General features: G+C 35.3%; 2 protein-coding genes across 57 annotated transcripts in view; one reads left to right on the forward strand and one right to left on the reverse strand.

Annotated features, from left to right (window-relative positions):
• Nucleotides 1–10,524, forward strand: part of pax2a (paired box 2a) — a 33,310-nt gene extending 22,786 nt beyond the window's left edge. For 15 of the 50 annotated variants that reach the window (XM_087277374.1, XM_087277375.1, XM_087277383.1 and 12 more), the window contains 4 exons: nucleotides 3,440–3,649; nucleotides 5,620–5,721; nucleotides 8,321–8,407; nucleotides 8,707–10,524. In XM_087277374.1, the coding sequence (XP_087133500.1) occupies nucleotides 3,440–3,649; nucleotides 5,620–5,721; nucleotides 8,321–8,407; nucleotides 8,707–8,783 (476 nt within the window). In that variant the 3' untranslated portion in view covers nucleotides 8,784–10,524. 50 annotated transcript variants of the gene reach the window in all.
• LOC147834227 (uncharacterized) overlaps nucleotides 1–21,376 on the reverse strand; it is a 193,889-nt gene that overhangs the window by 58,129 nt on the left and 114,384 nt on the right. For 5 of the 7 annotated variants that reach the window (XR_015506014.1, XR_015506013.1, XR_015506017.1 and 2 more), the window contains exon 2: nucleotides 3,715–3,801. The gene's annotated coding sequence lies outside the window, so the exon portion shown is untranslated. Of the gene's footprint in view, nucleotides 1–3,714; nucleotides 3,802–9,241; nucleotides 9,361–21,376 lie in introns of those variants that run through there. The other 2 variants (XR_015506016.1, XM_087279486.1) reach the window with 2 other exon arrangements.

Genomic DNA, 21,376 nt, shown 5'->3' on the forward strand with positions numbered 1-21,376 from the left:
GTTGCCTGATTTCCTGGCGTTAGGTCAGAACGGCTTGTCAGTGTTTGCGTCTGACAACAAGGAGGCCTTATCTTAATGAGCGACTCTGCGCACATAGCTCGGTTGTAAAACAACAATAGTTGGGAAACAGCTAATGAGGCTATCATGAAGCTGTGAGAGCCCTCCCTACAGACCATGTTAACAGCACAGAGAGATGAAGACAGAGCTCACATTGATTGCTCAAGCTGCGGTGGCAAAACCTGCTAAGATGAAAAATGCCAAATGATATTAATGCTGGCGATGCAGAGGGGTCCGTGTCGTCATTTGTGAGGCTTTTCTTTTTTCTTTTTTTGAAGATGCGAGTCTTACCTGGGAACCTTGGGGAAATTATTTAGAGTATTTGAATGTGATTGATCTGCCAGCCGCGCTGCTGTTTGCTGATGCTGTGCTGGAGATATTGTTTGGGAGTGATTTACCTGCGTATATTTGCTCATTTTTAGCTCATTTGACAGATAAATAATTTCAGTCAATTTGTATGAAATGTAGCTTTATTTAGCTTCTGATATGAATCTAAAGTTGAAGTCTATTCAGTTATGGAGCAAATTATATGTAGCTTTCCATTCTGAAAAAGAAAAAAGCTGCTAACAAACAGTGCATAGAGCCAAAGATTTCTCTGTTCTGTTCACAAGAAATAAATATCAATTTCAAATCTAAGCTATTCTGTGAGTAAGCAGGGCCAAAACTCTTTCGCCAAGGAAGTAAAATGCAAACAAAATGTAATTTTGTCTAATAAGTTAACCTGGCTAGTTACTTCTAATTCTCTCTTGATTAAAATAAAACCAGAAAACTATTTTAAAATTGCAAAGCACAAAAAAGGTGACATTTTAAATGTTGAACGGTGCCATTCTGAATGTCAGAAATCAGGTACTTTGCAAATTTAACAGTGTTTAAATCTACAAAAAATGGTCCATACATGATCATAATCATCATGTACAAAGTGAGTTTCCCTGAGAGATGTTCTAAGTATCTTTGTTGCCAGCAGTAAATGTCTTGAAAAACTGAAATTAATCATTATTTTGTCATTAAAAAATAAGTGAAAAATCGACATTGTTTAAGTGGTGGGGAAACAAATGTACCCCAGGCCTATTTTAGCTATATTTGGTGTCAGTGATGATGCAGAATTATCTAAAAATCAACTCGTTTGGCTCGTAGATTGATTTTACTGAACTGAAAATGAGAAATCCTTCCCGTTGCTCCACGTTCAGAAAAAAGGCATGTCTTGCCTGCAACTTGAGAACCTAAGACTTTCCCTAAAAATAAAACTAAGAATTTCTATTAGGTCTGGGCGATTTGGCCTAAAATTAAAATCTCGATTAATTAAACATTTTAACTTGATTACGATTAATGGACGATTATTTTATTTATTTATTTTTTTGCCCTCATAGTTCAGAGCGGTTTTGTAAATCTGCTAGCATATTACTAGTGAGAGATTTTTGAATTAAGGGTGCATTATTTGATTTTAAAATAAGTGAAGGAAACACACATTATCTACTGATTATTTATTTAACATCAACGCAGAACAGCTGAAATTAAAACACTCGTTGCCGAAAACCAACAGTCAATCTTTCTTATAAAAAGGTTCAAATAAATAACTCACACTTTTGGAAACAAAATTAGTTATTTTCAATGTTTTTCATTTTATAAGTAGAAAATAAGCAGTATCTCTTCTAAATAAATCAACTCTTGTATATTTTAAACAGTGCATTTCTTGAATCTTCAGTAAACAAATATTTTAATGTAAATAATCATTTTAAGAGAATGGAAAATGACCGTGCATTCTACTGTGGCGACCCCAGATTAATAAAGAGACTAAGCCGAAAAGAAAATAAAGAAGAAGAGGTAATGGAAAATATGGCATCTCAAAGCATCTCTGGGGCAGCCTCCAATCATCATCATCAATGTAGTGCAAATGTGCGACTTGTAGTTAAATTTTTTGAGAGATTTGATTATGCGACTGCGTCAGTTTGCGTCAGACGCAGAAGTATAAATCAGCCTTAAGAGAGCACGGTCACGTGACCCCAAACAGGGTAGGGAAAGTAATTTTAAAATTTAAACCTTTTAAAAAATGTAAATAAAAATTTACCTGAAAAAAATTCGATTATAGGTTCTGAAAGTCGATTTCGATTACTTTTCGATTAATCGCCCAGCCCTAATTTCTATGTAAAATGGAATAGATTTATTGAGTACTTTAAAAAGAAAGCAGTGATTGAAGCCTAATAGAAAGAGTTTTTTTATGTGAAAGTTATAATTTGTACTGAAAAAATATTATAAAAAGAATGTAAAAAATGAATAAATTTAGCAAAATACAGTTTTAGGATAAAATAACTTTATTTTATGGTGGCCCTGTTGTGTAATAATAAAAAAAGGACAGTGTAGTATTAATTAATCTCCACTTACTATATAGTCAAGGGCAGACTTAACCAATAAGCAAGGTAAGCAGCGGCTTAGGGCCCCTGACTAATGTCAAAAAGCCTATATTAATCAAATGGCTATTTTAACAATTTTCTATCATATACCCATTAATATTTTAATGTTATTACTTCTTTTCAAAACCAGGGGCCCTCATGAATAGTGGGATGTTCCTTCTATACTGCACATGCAAATATTAAAATCCACAAATCTAATCTAAAATGGCTTTTTAAGTTCATATAGATGGTTTGTGAAATTGTTTTATTATTATTATTATTATTATTAATTTATTGTATTTAATTTTACATTAGTAAGATAAAGTTTCCACTTAAAATAAATATTTTAGCATGCAGTTTGTTAACAAAAACAAACAAATAAAAAACTAATTTATAAAGAAAAAAAAAATCTCTAGAGAAAGAGAAAGCTTTGAGTTTCAGTGCTTGGGTCCAATACCAGCAATTGCTTATTGAACCCAAATAACTAAGCCCGCCTCGGTATATATGTAGTTAGAGTACGGAATAGGTTTGCTTGAGTTGTATATTATTATGCAAAATTCACTATTACCACTACAGTAACTAATCTTTAGTGTATTATTTGTGCATCAGTCTACGCACATAAAACCCGCGCACAGGAGCAATTCCTGGCCTGCCATGACCGAATCCCCTCGTGCGTGTAGAAATGTTGTTTTGTGAGCGCGAGCCTCTGGAGGCACTGTTAAAACTCCTGAACACACTCGAGGAACTGAGTCAGAACAGCACAGCGCCGCTCGTAACTTCACATAAATCCTTCTTTTCCTCCCAAACGCAATGTAGCATCACAACAACACGAAACACTGTCAGCCAAACTTCATTTCCCCTTTTCTTTTACTGCTTCCATTCAGTACTTCCATCTGTCATGATTCTTTTTTTTTTTCTTTTGCTGAGTGCGAGTGATTGTGCATTGTTTGACTGTGTGTGTGTGGCTTTTTTTGTTGTTTTTCTCCACCTGGCAGAGTCACATTCATCCTCCATGTGCGTTAAGCAGGAGCCGCATGAGGCTTCCCTGGCTCCTTTCACCCCTTCCTCACTGGCAGTGTCGGGCCTTGCAGAACTGTTGCCCCTCCAGCCCAGCGTGTCAGTAGACGCCTCCACCCCCTGCTACGGTGCCTATGCCCATCATGCGCCCAGCTACTGCCAGTATACAAGCCAGCATATTATAGCAGGTACAGACCTACTAAATAAATAAATTAAATAATTAAAAAAGAGAGATGAAGTAGAGAAAACATGCCTTTTGCTGGTAACAGGGGAAACAGCTAGAGGCATAATGCTCTATTTTTGAGGGTGCATCGATGGCAGTTTGGGGTCATCTGGTGCCCTAAAGAAAAAAAAAATCAATTTAATGTACCATTCAAACATTTGAGGTCAGTATCATTATTTTTTTATGAAACAGTTTAAAAAATGTTTCTCCAGGATCAAATCAGATCAGTAGAATGTATTTTGAATGATCATATTAACGGAAGTAATGATATGCTTTGACATTACAAAAATAAACATTTTAAATATGTTAAATTATAAAAACTATTTAACTTTTATTTGACTATTTTACAGTCTTTAAAAATAAAAATCCCTCAAATGTACGTAAAAATAGAATAAGACACTTTCTATGGCACTTTTGGAGCAACTGCTGTCCTGTATTGTCCTGAGATATACTCTAAATACTGTTGTATTCGTGTGTGAATGAGAATCTGTGTGTAAAACACTCTGTAAGTGCAAATCTTGTTTTTTAATTTATCTTTAGTTGATTTTAATTACACCAAAAGCATTGAATCACACTAAAGCATAGTCCTGCATGTAGCATACCATCCTAGTGTGCCACTCTTCTTGTTAGTAGCTGAACTGGGGGAGTGCAGTGCCCCCCAACCCTTGCTGGTCCTCTTTCAAACAATGATGCGGGACCTCACGAGGGCCCTTTCGGGACTGACTAAGGCCTACGTGCTGTAAAGTCTGAGCCAGCACATCCAGCAGCACTGCTAGCCGTCACCTCCAATTACAGAGCTGAATATGGAGGCAGTGTGAGCTCTGCACTCTCGTGATGCTCTAGGCTTTTCAGCAGCAGTGATGCCACCAGCAGGCCGAGGGCATTCTGTGCTTCTCTCTGTCGAGCACTTTAAAACACTCCAGTCAAAACAGGCCAGCAGCGCCACTCTGTGTAACAGAGGCAGTTAAAAGGCCGAGTGACCTAGAATAGAGGGGGGGTAAAAACAGCAAGGTGTTCTTAGCTTCTGTGGAGTCATCAGTTCTTCAAGTTGTGAGGAGATTCTTACCTTATGTGTGTGTTTTGCATGTGGGTTTTCTAGTTTAAGCTTCTTTATTGGCATTGATGGTTCTATTAAGAAACTAACATCTAAAGAAACTTTCCATTTCACATTTTTTAAAGTGATAGCTTTTTATAGATTGTCCTTCACGTGATGATAAATGGTTGTATTCTTTGGGGAAACAAAAATGGTTCTTCTAAGACAACGTAAGGATTTTGAACCTATTTTTAACAGCACATAACCAAAAAAGATACAGCTGAGCTGTTTTTTTTTGACTGACAGTTAATAATCAGTGTCTTCGGATATTTCAGAGATTGCATAACTTTTTTTTAGATAGACATGGTGTTTTTAGATTTTTTTTTTTTGTACATTATTCTTCAATAATACATTTTAATATGTGTATTTTTCAACATATCAAGCAGTAACTGTGTATAAATGTTAGATTTAATGTGGTTTTTATTATTTTAAAATACTGCCTATATTTTTGCTTCAGTTTTACTACAATTTAACTTTAGAATCAGAATCAGAAAGAGCTTCGTTGCCAGATATGTTCACACATACGAGGAGTTTGTTTTCGTGACAGAGCTTCTACAGTGTAACAGGTCTAAACAGGACAAAAAAAAAAAAAACAGATTATAAATACATTTTAAAAATAGAAGTAAGTAGAGAATGCAAATATAAAATCTGACAAGTATATGTACAGGTAAATTACTGTATACAACAGAATATGTGCAGCTGCTATCATTTGTTATTTGGAGTTTTATTATTATTATTTTGATTCTTACAAAGCTCATTCAACCCCAAAAATTAATTTATTTTTTCATTTTCTAAATGTGCTGTGGAGCTGTCATTACAAATTTGCTCACTTTACTTCACAGGTCGAGAGATGGCGAGCACGACCCTACCAGGATATCCACCTCACGTTCCCCCTACTGGGCAGGGCAGCTACCCCACCTCTACACTTGCTGGAATGGTCCCTGGTAAGTGTAATTACTACTTTTACGAGGATGTTAATTTTAAGAGAGCTCGTAACTTTTTCAGCGAACAGTCCTCTGCAATTGATCATCTTCAAGAAACCTGAGGTCATGCAGAGCAGACCCGAATTTGCACGTACACTGATAAACAACGGAGTTTTAAAGAGAATTAAAAACTGTTGGTGTCTACTTCCAAGAATGAGAAGTGACACCAATGCTGCGAACATATTGCCCGTGACATTTCTGGGGATGCTAATGTTGATTAAATGGGCTAATATTAATGAGGAGCATAATATTAATGAGGATAAGATTAATGAGGAGCTGTAATTGCAGGACGGCTGCCGTCTAACCGAAGACAACGGCGGGCAGTGTGAAATTCAATCCGGATTCGTCAATAAGCCAAGCTTATCGGCTGCTGAGGAGAAAATTAGCGCCTCTCAATAAGTGATCAGGGACATAAGTGCGGGATATAGGACAGTTCCTCTCAGTTCCACTCGGGTTCCAGCGCTCATTACGGCCCTCCCTCGTTCTCCCCGACCGCCATCGATAAACACAGGCTTCTCCATCCGCTGCTCCAGCGCTTCAGAGCGTATCTCTTTTCCCCTCTACTTAACCTGCAGTTCAGGTTCACAGCAAACAGTTAAGGGTCACAAAACAGCGGGCGGGAAGGCCTGTAAATATTTAAATCACTATCTCTCAGAGGGACCCGACTTGAGTTTCACTGCCAGGACAGGATGCAGTCTGGCAGTAAGACCGATGCCCTCTCCCCAAACAGCACAAACACACACACACAAATATTCGCATGCAAACGGACAGTCGCAGAAGTGTAAATGCAATTGTATCAGGAGCAAGGGGATAACATCAGCAGACCCGAGCACAAACACGCGGTGTGCGAAAATTGGAAAACAAATATTTTACATCAGACACAGAGAAGGATTCTTCTCTCGGTCACCGTTGAGCGCCTCAGATAGATTCAAGTCTGTCTTGGGCTTCCACGGGCCACAAACATGAATAGTTCGCAGGGGCAAATTTAATTCAGTGACAGGATTCATTTGTTGGGCAAACATATCTTTACAGGTACATCAAATATGTTTTCATCAAAGATTCATTTTCATTGGTCACACAGGCTGAGAAATCCTCTTAAATCCTAGAGCCGTGGGTTTTGTGTGCACTTCCATTCATCTGGCCCTCGAACGACTAAGATTTAGTGACAGACCCCAAACACTGTTAAAGCAAAAGCCATTCCTCACCAGCTTCATATAAAACCCGGCCTTTATTGTCTCATAAAAGAAAGAAACGTGGGGGACCAACAGCATTGCTCACTGACATGGACAGGGCCGCTTCCTGAAAGTCGAATTCGGCCATATAAAAAAAGGTGGCGAGTGTGTGCGCGCGAGACTGAATCCATTGGGGACTTTTTTTTTTCTTTCTTTTTTTTGAAGCCAGGGCTTTGGTGTGGCCGAAGAATAGAGAATCTTAAGAGCCCAACAGCAGAATCAAAGAAAAGAAAGTTCAAAACCCAGCTCGGGATTAATGTAACAAATTCAGCCAAAATGGCCGAGCACCAGGGCGTAGGAAAGAGGACAGGGCGAGCCATCTGCTAGCTTGGGCCGTGAAACAATGCCAGATCCTTTCGTTCTGATGCGCTGGACTAATGTGATGCTATATTATTTTAAGTACAGAATCACTTTAATTCATAACAAATGAATTAATCTTAATTATTAAAAGAATCATTTGACCTCACCACTTTTCTTTGGCACATATGGATGCATCTAAAAAAACAGGATATTTTTATTCTTTCTACTTCTGAATTGTGCTGTGTGCCATTTTCTTTTCAATTATGAGAAATCTATCAGTAAAAATTGTTTTACAGTAAATATTACACTGTTTCCCCCCAGTGGACCCCTATAAAAGGAGGAAATTATGTGAACATTACAATTTTTAAAAGAATAGTTCACCCAAAAATTAACATTTGCTAAATATTTACTTGATTTTAAAGCGGTATGAGCTTCGCAAGTCAAATGAAAATATTTTGAATAATGTTGAAAAGCCATAGCCACTGACAGCCATAGTAGGAAATTGAATACTATGGAAGGCAATGGCTACCATTTTCTTTTATATGCTACCATATCTTCTTTTGAGTTCAGCAGAATGTTTGGAATTAGTGGAGGGTGAGTAAATTATAAAATCTTTTGTTTTAATTTTTGGTGAACCATTATTAATTTAAATGTAAAAAAAAAAAAACAACAACATCTCCTAATGTAATGCTGTAAAGAGGTGCAATATTTTAAACATTTTTAAAAAGTTAACATTTCTAAGGTGTTTAAAGGTTGTTATGAACTGTTTTATAGCTCAAATAATACGCAGGCTTCTAACAAAAGAATATACTGAAGTCCTTTTATGAAATTATGAAAGGCTTTTACAATAAAATGGTCCCAGTTCACTTTCAACTAAAGAAACTCACCATAGCCTTGATTTTTCTATAATTCCTAAAGTTCTCAAAGTTTGCCAGAAATGTTGACAGCTGCACAACCTGAAATTACATGAATTCAAGCAAATGATAAGTTTGCTTTATTGCTAACCTGTCACTTGTGTTTGATTTTAGGAAGCGACTTTTCAGGAAATCCCTACTCTCACCCGCAGTACACAACTTACAATGAAGCTTGGCGGTTCAGCAACCCCGCGTTATTAAGTGAGTATTAACCCTTTTTGCTTATCCCTTATGGGATTAGTCGCTTTAAAGTGGGATTAATATAATCACATTTTACAATGACATTATTTGCATACAGCTTTACCAAACTAGCTACAGTTTTTATTTCTCTTTTTGATTAGCGAGGTCATAACACACTGCATCTCCAAATTAAGACGCGCATAAGCCCTTTTTTTTCTCGCCGATTCTGTACGTAATAGAATAGTTTGATTTAAGAGTGGGCGTAAGTGTTGCTCTTGCTGTGGTTTTTTCAAACGCTCCGCTCTTCTGTTAACTTCCAGGTTCCCCTTATTATTATAGTGCCGCATCCCGGGGCTCCGGGCCTCCCACTGCTGCCACTGCCTATGACCGCCACTAGTTACCATCGCAGCCCAGTCAAACTGCAGGACCACGGCCGCGGCCTCCATATCGTACCCGTCTGAATGGTCAGAGGGATTGAAGATGGATACGCCATCTTCACTTTCATGGAGCCGAAATCCAATTCGGAGGGTCAAGCAACAGCGGACATCCACTACATTCCCCCCCTTTGGCACCATCACTGAACTATTTCCTGAAAAACTTTGAAAGATTCTACGAAAATATATATATTATACGAGATATAAAACAAGACGAACCATGTGAAGAACTACGAAGTAACAATTGATGTGCTGTTGTTTTTTTTTTTTTCTCGTCTTTTTTTTCCCCATTTTCTCTCAATCAATCAAATACATTCCTTTACATACTGTATTTAGCATCGCTAACACACACACACACACACACACACAACACACACGCAAGGTTGCCTGAGGCCTTTACATCATTTCACTAGTGTCTTACCTCTCACGGACGTGTCAGAAAACTGCAGTATTGCTCCATTTTCTGTCAAACAGACAAGTGTAACTGTTTTAGAAGCCATCTCTCTGACTCGTGGTATGAAGCTACCAACATTTTCTGTGATACACAATCAAAAACGGGGGAAGAACAAAAAAAAAGAAGAAGATTAAAACAGGTCAGTTGATGTATGTGACCTGAAAAGTAAACCGTATATTAAATTATTGTTTTGGTTTCGCTGATGGTTTGTGTTCGTGTGTGCATTTGTGTGTCATACATTTTCGGGATACTCATTATCAGTGCCGCTCTTTTCTTGTTTGCACTATTTTGCATTACTGGATTTATAAATACAACTGAATTACGACTTTTGTCAGATGTTATATTTAAGCAAAAAGGAATCGAGAAAGCAACGTTGAACAAAAAATACACTTGCTGTATGTTAGGAACTAGCCTTTATCTGTCATTCAGTAAAGCGTTTTTGTAACTGAGACCGAACGACTGGCTCAGTACCAAAGTAATCATTAGCAGTCAGTTTTACAAGTTCAACAAATGCCTTACAGCTTTTTTTATTATTATTTAATTTTTTATGGTTTGGCTTTGGTCCTGAGAGGTAGACATGCATGTAACCCTTCTGTGTGCTGGAACAAAACGCGAGGATAGTAATGGAAACGGTTCATACATACGCTCCTGGAAATGTAAAGTGAATGTACTTTATACCACGTTTGCCAAAGACTTAGTTTGATATTTAATATTTTATTTGCTGTATCTGTCAATAAAACAGTATTATGTTTTAATAGTAGTCAATACTGATTGTATGTGGTAATGTTGAAGAAAAAGGAAAACAATCCATCTCCCCCTCCCTCCCAAGACACAGCGATGTACACACATTAAAAAAGGTGAATTCTGTTACTCAAAGGTATGTCATTTGCAACAAACTGCTGCTTTGTAGAATGATTTTGTGTATAATGTGAAAACAATTCTTCGATGTATATAAGATCACCTACATTTCACCATTGCAGTATCGTACTAATTTACTGATTCCATTTGTAGATATGAGAATTGAAAGAAGAAGAAAAAAAAAGATCGACATTACATTTGTGTCTTTAATGTGTTGTGCTTTTGCAGAGACGCACAACTAAAAGTTTGGAACCGCCGTGGTTCGGTGGGTTTCAGATGCTGTCACCACATGTGCGGCTGTTTGTATGTTTTGTTTTGGTTCACTTTTACTTGTTCATACTGTTTAAGTCTCTATGCAAATCAAGTAAAATGGTATTCTGTATTCTCCTTTATTACTGCGTTCAGTTTTACCCTTCATTTTAAATCATGCCTAAATCCTGTACAGAGGATAATCCTGTAGACGCAAACAAATACATTTCACATGCCTGGGTTTGTGGATTGTTTTTGTACTTTGGCCCTAAAGAGTTGAACACAACAGTTAAGATTTTTTTTTTTCAAATGTTAAGTTAAAGTTACTGCAGATGACACAAAATGTATGGCATGCAAAGGAAAAAAAAATGACAACAGGTAATATAACTATACTTAAATTTACTGTACACACAGTACAACCACTAGTTCTAACTCACACAAAACAAAAATATATACATATATATTTATTATTTGGATACTTTTAATTTTATTTCTATATCCAAGTTAAACTTTTGGAAGGAAGATTCTAACCCTGCACTCACCGCAATCCAGATATGCCTATCGAAACATTTACTAGACAGTTTTCTCCCTAAACAAGTCAACAGCAGCAGAGGTTAAAGCAGAGGCTTCTTTCATTAAAATATTGCAAAATATGTATAACAATAATATACAGTATCTGTTAAGATCATAAAACTAACCCATGATGAACAAATGTAACAAAAAGCAACATGGCCTCAGCCAACACTATCCCACTTCTGTCCAGTTCTCTCTCTCTTTGTGCATATCAGAAATAAATTTTTTCTATGTCAGCCTGTGACCATAGTGGTGATTTTTAACACTTTTTTTAAAAAACTCAATTGAGCATAAGTCAAATTACAACCACAACAGTACATTCATGCATGTGTTTTGAATTAAGAATAGTTTTACATTACAATCAATATTAAACATAAAAAATTTTATTCAAATTTCTATGAATATTTAAAAAATTAAATAACAAAATTATACAAATTCAAAATCACAATAATAGTGATTAATCATATCACATAATTTGTATTTACATAATGTCTACTGTGCATACATCCATCCATCCATCCATCCATCCATCCATCCATCCATCCATCCATCCATCCATCCATCCATCCATCCATCCATCTATCTATCTATCTATCTATCTATCTATCTATCTATCTATCTATCTATCTATCTATCTATCTATCTATCTATCTATCTATCTATCTATCTATCTATCTTCTGTTTTTTTTCTCCCTAATTTCTGTTTAACTGACAAAAGATTTTTTTCAACACATTTCTAAACATAATAGTAAACAACTTATTTCTAATAACTGATTTATTTTATCTTTGCCATGATGACAGTACATAATATTTGACTACATATTTTTCAAGACACATCTATACAGCTTAAAGTGACATTTAAAGGCTTAAAAAATTTGTAAATAAAAAAATAATAATATAATGTAATATATATATATATATATATATATATATATATATATATATATATATATATATATATATATATATATATATATATATATATATATATATATTATACACACACACATATATTTATATATATATATGTTTTTTTTAAGCCTTTAAATGTCACTTTAAGCTGTAAAGAAGTGTCTTGAAAAATATGTAGTCAAATATTATGTACTGTCATAATGGCAGAGATAAAATAACTCAAAGGGGACTAATAATTTTTACCTTAAAATGGTTTTCAAAAAATTTAAAACTGCTTTTTTCTAGCCGAAAAAAACATTAACTTTCTCCAGAAGAAAAAATATTATCAGACATACTGTGAAAAATTCCTTTCTCTGTTAAGTATCATTTGGCAAATATAAAAAAAATAGATGGATGGACAGATGGATGGACAGACATACAGACATACAGACAGACAGCCAGACAGCCAGACAGCCAGACAGATAGATAGATAGATAGATAGATAGATAGATAGATAGATAGATAGATAGATAGATAGATAGATAGATAGATAGATAGATAGATAGATAGATAGATGATAGAAAATGTCTACTTGTTTATTTATAGTATATTGTATACAAATTCTATTTAAATATATGAGCAAAGTATATTTATGTACTGTATTTTTGTATGTTTGTATTTAAATACATAATAAATGTACACAGTACACATGCATACCATAAACTTTTACTTGGGAAGCAATCAATCGCTTTTTTAATGTTGCATAATTGTATGAAATATGTATGTAACAATCAAATTTTAAACAAACTATCAGCATTGTTAATTGTTTTTTAATATATCTCCCAAGTAATGTTTAACAAACCAAGGAAATTTTCATAGTATTTCCATAGTATATATATCTTTCCTTCTGGCTTATTTTTTTAGATTGGCTACGAAACAAACCACCGGTGTCTGGTGGTAAATAATTTGCCTAGTTAACCTAACTAACCTAGTTAACTCGTAAAATTTATTTCGTAAAATATTACGTTCTGTCATTTTGACAAATCCAAAAGAAATTAGATGAGAAATTAGTTATAAAAATACAGTTGTGTTGAAAAAAAATCTCTCCATTAAACAGCACTTGAAACATATCTGAAAAAGAATTCAAATGTAACAGGAGGGCTAATATTTTTGACTTTTTAGGCATAACAAACCAACATTAACTTTTTATTTATATCAACATAATCATATCATACATCACACAAAATCAATACAAGCTTATATGTTGATGTAAATAAAATAATATATCACATAACACTATAATTGTTGTATGTACACACATATACAGTACATATCATTACCCAACATGAAATATTACTATTATTATGGTTGTTATTTTAAAAATTTATTATTGTATGTTTATTTGTTCTAAAAAAACAAAACAAAAAAAAACTGTTCAATAACAATAAAGTTGACATTTTCTGGACACACAGAAGGAGAGAGAGTAAGAAGCCAACAACAGGCGAAATTTAGACAAGAATGAACAGAAAGTGAGTTTTATGGAGAGTGAAAGGGTAAGCAAGTAAAAGCGTAGTGGAGTAAGAAGAGTGAGTGTGTGGACTATTTAATGAAGCAGGAGCAGCAGCAGCTCTTCTTTTGCCCCGCACACAATCCTACCCTGCTGTAATTCAATTTCTCTGCCTATTGTTTATTTCATAGCTCCCCTGTGAAGCATCAAGAGCTGCTGTTCTGTCAGCCTCTTACTGTCGTATATGTTTGTCATTCAGCCCTTGTTAAAATCAGGAAAAAAGGCCTGCCTCTGTTCTTCCCCAGCTGAGAATTCCCAGTGGTAAAATTATTCCATTTAGATGGAAACTTTTTTGTCACTCCCCTGTCTAAATTGGCATATCTGCTTCTTTTGCTGGAACCAATAAACTGTGAACCCGGATGCATCTGTCAATCAGGCTCATCTTTACTTTAGCATGCCAGATGACAACAGGGGAGACAGGGAAAAAAAAGCAGCCGAATGGAATCAGCTGATTGGCTCTCATCAGCAAGGCATTACAAAAAGCACCTGTCATCCTCTCGGCTCCTCAAACACTGCGAGGGGCCCGGGCTCAGAACTACTGCAGACTGAGAGACAAACAAGAGCAGGACAACTCGAAATTACTGCTTAGAAAGTAAACTTTCAATTCCAGCTCATAGATTTTTAACATTCATATGTTATGTGTGCTTTTGTTTTAACATATTGTTTAAAAGCTGCTTTATAACATGGATGTTTCAATGTTATAAAATATTTATATTCATTCATTTTTGAGCAATATAAGGATACTCTGGGTACTTTTTTAGGCCCTTTTGGGATTCGTAGTAAAAATATATATATATATACAGTGCTCAGCATATATAAGTACAACCCTCACAAATCAATCTTTCAAATTAATATATTTTTAGGAAGCTATACAATATTATATTTGTACATATACATTAGATTAGTCAGTACTGAAGCCAAATCTGGAGCTTCTAACAAAATTACTTACAATAACATGAAAAACTAGTACAGACACATTTATATATATATATATATATATATATATATATATATATATATATATATATATATATATATATATATATATATATATATATATATTGATATTAAAAAAACATCAAGGAAACAAAAAACAAAATGAAAATTTGTGTTGAAATTTTGTAGGTTGTACTTTTTTCCCAATATTTTGCCAGAGTTTAATTGTATTGTTTAGTGACTAAAATATTGTTTAATAAATATATCTGTTTAATACATTATTAAATCTATTTTGTTTTTAAATATATGCTTATTTAGTTGATAGTTTTAGATTACTTTTGTAACATCTATACGTACATGGCAACATTAAGTTATGCGCTGAAATAAAACAAAATTGTTATACTGTAAAATATTAATTAAATTTCTCCAAATGTAAAATAAAACTCAATTTAGAGAGTTTTTTCCCCATTTTTGTGGTTTTTGCATAAACAAATAAAATTCCATGTTTTCAGACATTTATATAGATTTTTTGACAAAATAATATAAATTTTTGGTCAAATAACCGTATTTGACAAATTTGTTACTCTGACCAATTGTCATTTCTTCTTCTATTCTACATTACATGTAGTAAAAGTATCATTTCCTTTTAAAAATACTGTATTCTAAATATATGGAGTTCAGATGCAAAAAATTTCAAGTACTATCAGAACATTTCTTCTAAAATCAGCATTTTTCTCAGCTGCCCAATTTTATGTTCAGTTATTTCACCTTAAAGGCAATACATATAACATATTATATGTTGTAAAAGTAAAATTAGTGGACCTACACATAGGAACCAGAGAAACATGCTCATTTACAAAAAAATTTTGGGTGGCACTAGGAGGTTTTTGCATCTGAACATAAATTCAAACAATAAAATTTTTTTTAATTTCAAAATTTTAAAGATTTTTTTACAGTGCCTGCATCCAACACAAACACTCATGCACGCATTATTCCAAATATCCAGAGCTCCCCTACAACCACATTACGCAGGTTTTACAAGAACAACCTGATCGCTGACACAGAAAGGCACACTAGCAAGGCCAGCGTGACACTGCCCGCGTCTCATCAAGCATTAGTCACATTGGTAATCGCACGGAAAATGTGCCCATGTAGTCCTATGTAAATCTGCGACAAACAATAAAGATTTGTAGACACATTATTCATAAGAAACAGGAAGCGGTGGTGTGTTTTGCGAGGCTTGAATGTGGAGAAAGCGGCCTCATCTGTCAAGGGTGTCACACTGGAGAGAGGAGGATCTGCACTGGACGCCACTCAGCGCTCGTCATCATCACTGCTGTCATATTTGATGCTGCTGAGGGGAAAGGCCAACCTGGGCCTGTCAATCACATACACCTCATTAGGGACTCCGCTAATTATGAAATTTTCTTCAATGTCTAGGAATGGAGGTTTTCTTGGGTACTGTTTTTCGTCAAGACTGTTTTGTTTGTGAGATGATGACAAGTGATTTTTTTATGCTGGTAAAGAACGGAGGGGTGAGCTGAAAATATCAGAGAAAACACAACACGAAATAAAAACTGAACAGCTTTTTTCTTTTTTTTAATAGTAGTAATTTGTCCAGATTTTAGTTTTACTTTAGAAACATGAATAAGACTACAATTATTATTATTATTATTATTAATAATAATAATAATAATAATAATAATAATAATAATAACAATGATAATAATAATAATAATAATAATAACAATGATAATAATAATAATAATAATAATAATAATAACAATATTATTATTATTATTAATACAATGATAAAATGACATTAAATATCTTATATTGAGAATTGAAGATTAGGATTGAAGTTGATTGTCATTAAGGGCTTTGTTTTAAAAGTTTAGGTGCAAAGTCTGATGCGAAGGACGCAAAATCATAAAGGGCGTGTCTGAATGCACTTTTACTTTTTTAAGGACGGGAAAATGTGCTTTGCGCCGTGGCGCATGGTCTAACAGGGTTGAGCTTATTCTCTTAATGAGTTATAGGTGTGTTTTGAGAATAAACCACTCAGAGTCTCATCTCCCATTGCCTTTAAGAGTCAGTTGCTATTTACATGGCAGACTTTGTAAGTTGGAAAATGGAACACTTCAAAACCGTTAAGAAACCAGTTAAATAGAGTATCTGCAGCAAGAGAATAATGAGCCTAATCCAGTCGGCCTTTACTTTCACTTTCTCTCTTTAGTGGATAAGGAAACGGTGTTGTACGCTCTCCAATGAAGACATGCATTAGCCTACATAATTTTGTTAGTTAAGGGCAAAGATTTGTTTCAAAACTATTTCTAAATTCAGTTCTAATTTCCAGCAAATGAATAAATGACCAATAATAACGAATGTGGTTAAAAAACTGAGTTATATTCAAAAACACTTCCTATGCCCCATGGACAGGTGGACAAATCTAAGCTTGTTTTTAATAAAACAATAAGAATATGCATATAATAAATAATACTAATGATAATAATAACATCAAAAGCAAGTTGTCTTTAACAACCTGAAAAAAGCCTCCGAGGTGAAGAAAGCATGGAGATATGGTTTTTATATTTATAGAAAATAATCATTTTTGTAGCATTTTTATCCTTTTATTGTTTTTCATTTGTAAAGATATTTCTGTATTGATCTAAATCCTAGTGTTTGAAGCAATGTTTAAGCGAGGCGCACAACTGACGCGCTCTGCGCTGGACTTTAGAACTGCTTTCAGCTGGTCTATTGTGCAGTCTATTTTAGTTAATAGGTTGAACCTAGGATCAAGGAGGAACAATGTGGTTTTCGTCCAGGCCGTGGTACACTGGACCAGCTCTGTACCCTCACCAGGGTGCTCGAAGATTCATGGGAGTATGCCCAACGAGTCCACATGTGTTTTGTGGACTTGGAGAAGGCATTCGACCGTTTCCTTTGTGGCATTCTGTGGAGGGTGCTCGGGGAGTATGAGGTCAGAGGTGCTCTGTTAAGGGCTGTCTCGTCCCTGTATGAACAGAGTAGGAGTCTGGTTCGCATTGCCGACAATAAGTCAGACTTGTTTCCAGTGCTTGTTGGACTCCGGCAGGGCTGCCCCTTGTCAGCAATTCTGTTTATAAATTTTATGGACAAAATTTCAAGGTACAGCCTTGGGCTGGAGGGGGTTCGGTTTGGGGTCGACAGAATTTCATCTCTGTTATTTGCAGCAATGTTGTTCTGTTGGCTTAATCGAACATGGACCTCCAGCATGCACTGGGGCTGTTTGTTGCAGAGTGTGACGCGGCTGGGATGAGAATCAACACGTCTAAGTGTGAGGCCATGGTGCTCCACCGGAAAAAGGAGGTGTGCCATCTCCAGGTTGGATGAAAGCCCTTACCCCAGGTGGAGGAGTTCAAGTATCTTGGGGTTTTGTTCACGAGCGAGGGAAGGATGGAACATGAGATTTACAGGCAGATTAGTGCAGCGGCAGCAGTAATGCGGTCGATGTACTGGTAGGTTGTGGTAAAGAAGGTGCTGAGCCGAAAGGCAAAGCTTTCGATTTACTGTCTAATCTACGTTCCTCTCACCTATGGGCATAAGCTTTGGGTCATTACCAAACAGACAAGACCTCGAATACAAGCGGCTGAAATGAGTTTCCTTCAAAGGGTGGCAGGGGGCATTCTTATGAATAGGGTGAGGAGCTCTGACACTCGGGAGGAGCTCGGAGTAGAGCCGCTGCTCCTTCACATCGAGAGAAGTCAGCTGAGGTGGCTTGGGCATCTGTTTCAGATGCCTCCTGGACGCCTACCTAGGGAGGTGTTCCAGGCATGTTCAACCGAGAGGAGGCCTTGGGCAAACCCAGGACACGCTGGAGGGACTATGTCTCTCGGCTGGTCTGGGAACTCCTAGGGATCCCCCCGGAGGAACTGAAGGAAGTGTCTTGGGAGAGGAAAGTGTCTAAGGTTCTCTGCTAAGACTGCTGTCCTCGTGAACCGGCCCCAGAAAAGCGGCAGAAAATGAATGAATGAATGAATGAATGAATGAACGAACGAACAAATTTTAGTTCCTCAAAATAGCAACGCGTCAGCAATGTGCCTTTACACACTTTCTTTTAGGACCAGAATGCCTATGGGCACACATGAGCGCAAATACATTTGCTATTTAACAACATGGTGCAGAACGTCAAAATGACACTTTGTAAAGCTGAAACTAGCAAATAATTTGAGTCACGTCTTGCACCGCATTGCGCCGGGTGCAAGTGTAAGTGTGCATTTGGTCTAAAAGTGATGGCAGTCTGATACAGCTGCTGCTTTCAGTGCTAAACATCAAAAGATAATCATGATTAGACCTACTACAATGTGTAAAAAAAAAAAAAAAAAACTGGTTGCCATAAATTTTTAAGCTGAATCAAATAAACCCTATGAGTACAATGAACTTATGTTAAACTGACTTAAAACAGCTTGCATAACTTATAAAATTAAGTTAGAACATAATTAACTTAATTAAGTTTAATAAGTTACAATAAACTAAAAACATGTGCTATTATGACTAATTGATCATAATTTTTTACAGGTTAAACACTGTTCTTTCAGTTGTGCTGTTTAATGGTGTTATAATTTCGTGGCTTACTTATACACACTCAAAAATTTTTGTTTTTTGTTGCCTGTAATCAAAGAAACCACTTAAAATGCTATACTGCACCAATTTTAAAGGTGCTATATAGAGCTCGTTTGTCACATAAAACTATGTTGAACTATAAGTAGTTTTGAAAATATTACTCCACTCTCAACTATTTTGCTTTGATGGGAATGGGACAACAGCCTGAAGTTCAAAAGTTTTGTGTGGGGGCCATGCATTTATTTCTGTGGTTTTTAAATGAATCCCCCAATTAAACAAATATGTTAAGAGATAGTTAGAGAAAGTATTCAGGGATAATTAGGTTCATTGTATGCTATACAGCAGCTTTACCACCCCACAGAAAAAATAGTCTGGGCTCATAACAGTTTCTTTATATGTATCGGTGCTATATAGCAACTTAAGCAGCCCAAAGAACTGCACTGTGAAAAATTTCCGTAAATTAACATTTTCTGTATTTTGTGATTCACAAGTGTTTTTAATATTGCTTACGTTGTAAATTGCATTATGGTACCTTGATCTCTGCTCTGTCGACTGTTGATGTTCAACTGTACAGTTTAATAAAGCAACATTTTTATAATAATTTAAAAATAGAATTAATTATTTTATCAAAATTTTAGTGGTTTGAAATAATGAAAATAATAATAATGATAAAATAACAAGCCTGTAAAACAACAGAAATGTATGCTCAGTTTATCACAAGAATTTTGTAACAACCCAGGCAATACATCACTTTAACGTTAATTTAAAAAAAAAATTGTTAATGAAAGTCACTTTTAAGGTTAAAAGTTGTTGGAAGAAAAATCAAAGTCCCACAATGCAATTCAAAAGCATATATAAATGGGACTATTTAAAATGAACAGATATTTTGGTATCACTTTAGTATGGGGAACACACACTGTATTCACAACTAGGACTTTTACCTCAATTCACTCCTAATTTATTGCTTATTAGTAGTTAGTAAGGTAGTTCTAGTAATGGGTAAGTTTAGGTATGTGATATGATTAAGGGATATATAACTATGGTCATGCAGAATAAGGCACTAACATGTGCTTTATAAGTACCAAAAAATAAAATAAAAAAATTGACAATATGTAAGCCCAATAGCCCATAGGTATCTAATTAAAGAGGAAATTAATCCCCATTATGCAGTGCTACAGAAATGTATGTATGAAAAGTGTATGTATCCAGTCAAGTCAAGTCGAGCTTTACTGTCATTCTGCTACATGTGTGGACATACAGACGAACAAAATTTTGTGTCTTGCAGGAGAACGATGCTACATAAATTATAGGTAATCAAAATATAAACAAAAAACGGACATTAGAGCTATTAAAAAAAAACAATGCATACCTAACGTTACTATAAGATACTTAACTATACACACAAGACAGGCAATACAAGTACTTTTACATGAGACTGAACAATGTTGTGCAGGATATTTTGCAAGAGAGGTATTAAAGGTGAATATTGTGCAAAAAAAAAGTATTTAAGGTTTAATATTATGCAAGAGTTAATTAAAGTTGAAGCAAGCAGTGCAACATGATTGTGGTACATTTATAGTAAACATCGCTTTCATTATTGAGTAAGATGGAGTAAATTGAAATAAAGTGTCAGGTGAACTAAATAAAGTGTCAGGTGCATAAGAGAGTGTTTCTTTACACAAATACTGCTATATTTCTGTTTGTTTTGACACATTATTTAAAATTTGTGGCTAAGTAATAATTAGTTTGGTTTAGCCAGAGAAAAATTTGGTAAATCCTCAGTCTTGATCCCTGAAAAGTCATGTAAAAACTAATTGCAATATTACGCTATAAAACCACAACCCATTTGCTCACGCTCATTTAGCAAGGTCATACACAACATACAAAAAAGTGAAATAAATGAGGAGGCATGTGGACATAATACAACATTTCAATTAAATCATTTTAGCGTGCCAAGGTCAAATTTATGCAACATAGGGCCATTCTGAAAATGTAGCCCTATGTACATTTCTGGAAATAGCTAATTATTTAGCCAGAGCTACGTATGGCTGCATTTCATCTTTTAAACAAATGCTACAGGCCGGTGTGATGTCATTCCTTTTCTTGCTTACCAGCTGAAAGCTTACCTCCTAATGGACAGCTTTATAAGTGTCACCAGTTTGTCCAATAGCTTGACATGTACATCGGCGAACTTGAGACGCAAAGCAGAGTTGACCGGAATGGGGTTCGAGTCTAGTAAATAACGGTTCCAGAAAGCAGGTAGGACAAAAGCTAAAAAAAATAATAATAATTAAACAAGAACATAAAAGGGTGAGAATGTGGTAAAATCTGAAAACGTGGTAAAATCTTTTCTTTTTTTTGAATAGCTTTTTTAAACAATTGGGTTAAATTTGGGTTTAGAGAAGGAGGGGGGCAGGTCAATTGAT

This window comes from Danio rerio, chromosome 13 (assembly GCF_052040795.2).
Source record: "Danio rerio strain M-AB ecotype USA chromosome 13, GRCz13ab, whole genome shotgun sequence".
Classification (NCBI taxonomy): Eukaryota; Metazoa; Chordata; class Actinopteri; order Cypriniformes; family Danionidae; genus Danio; species Danio rerio.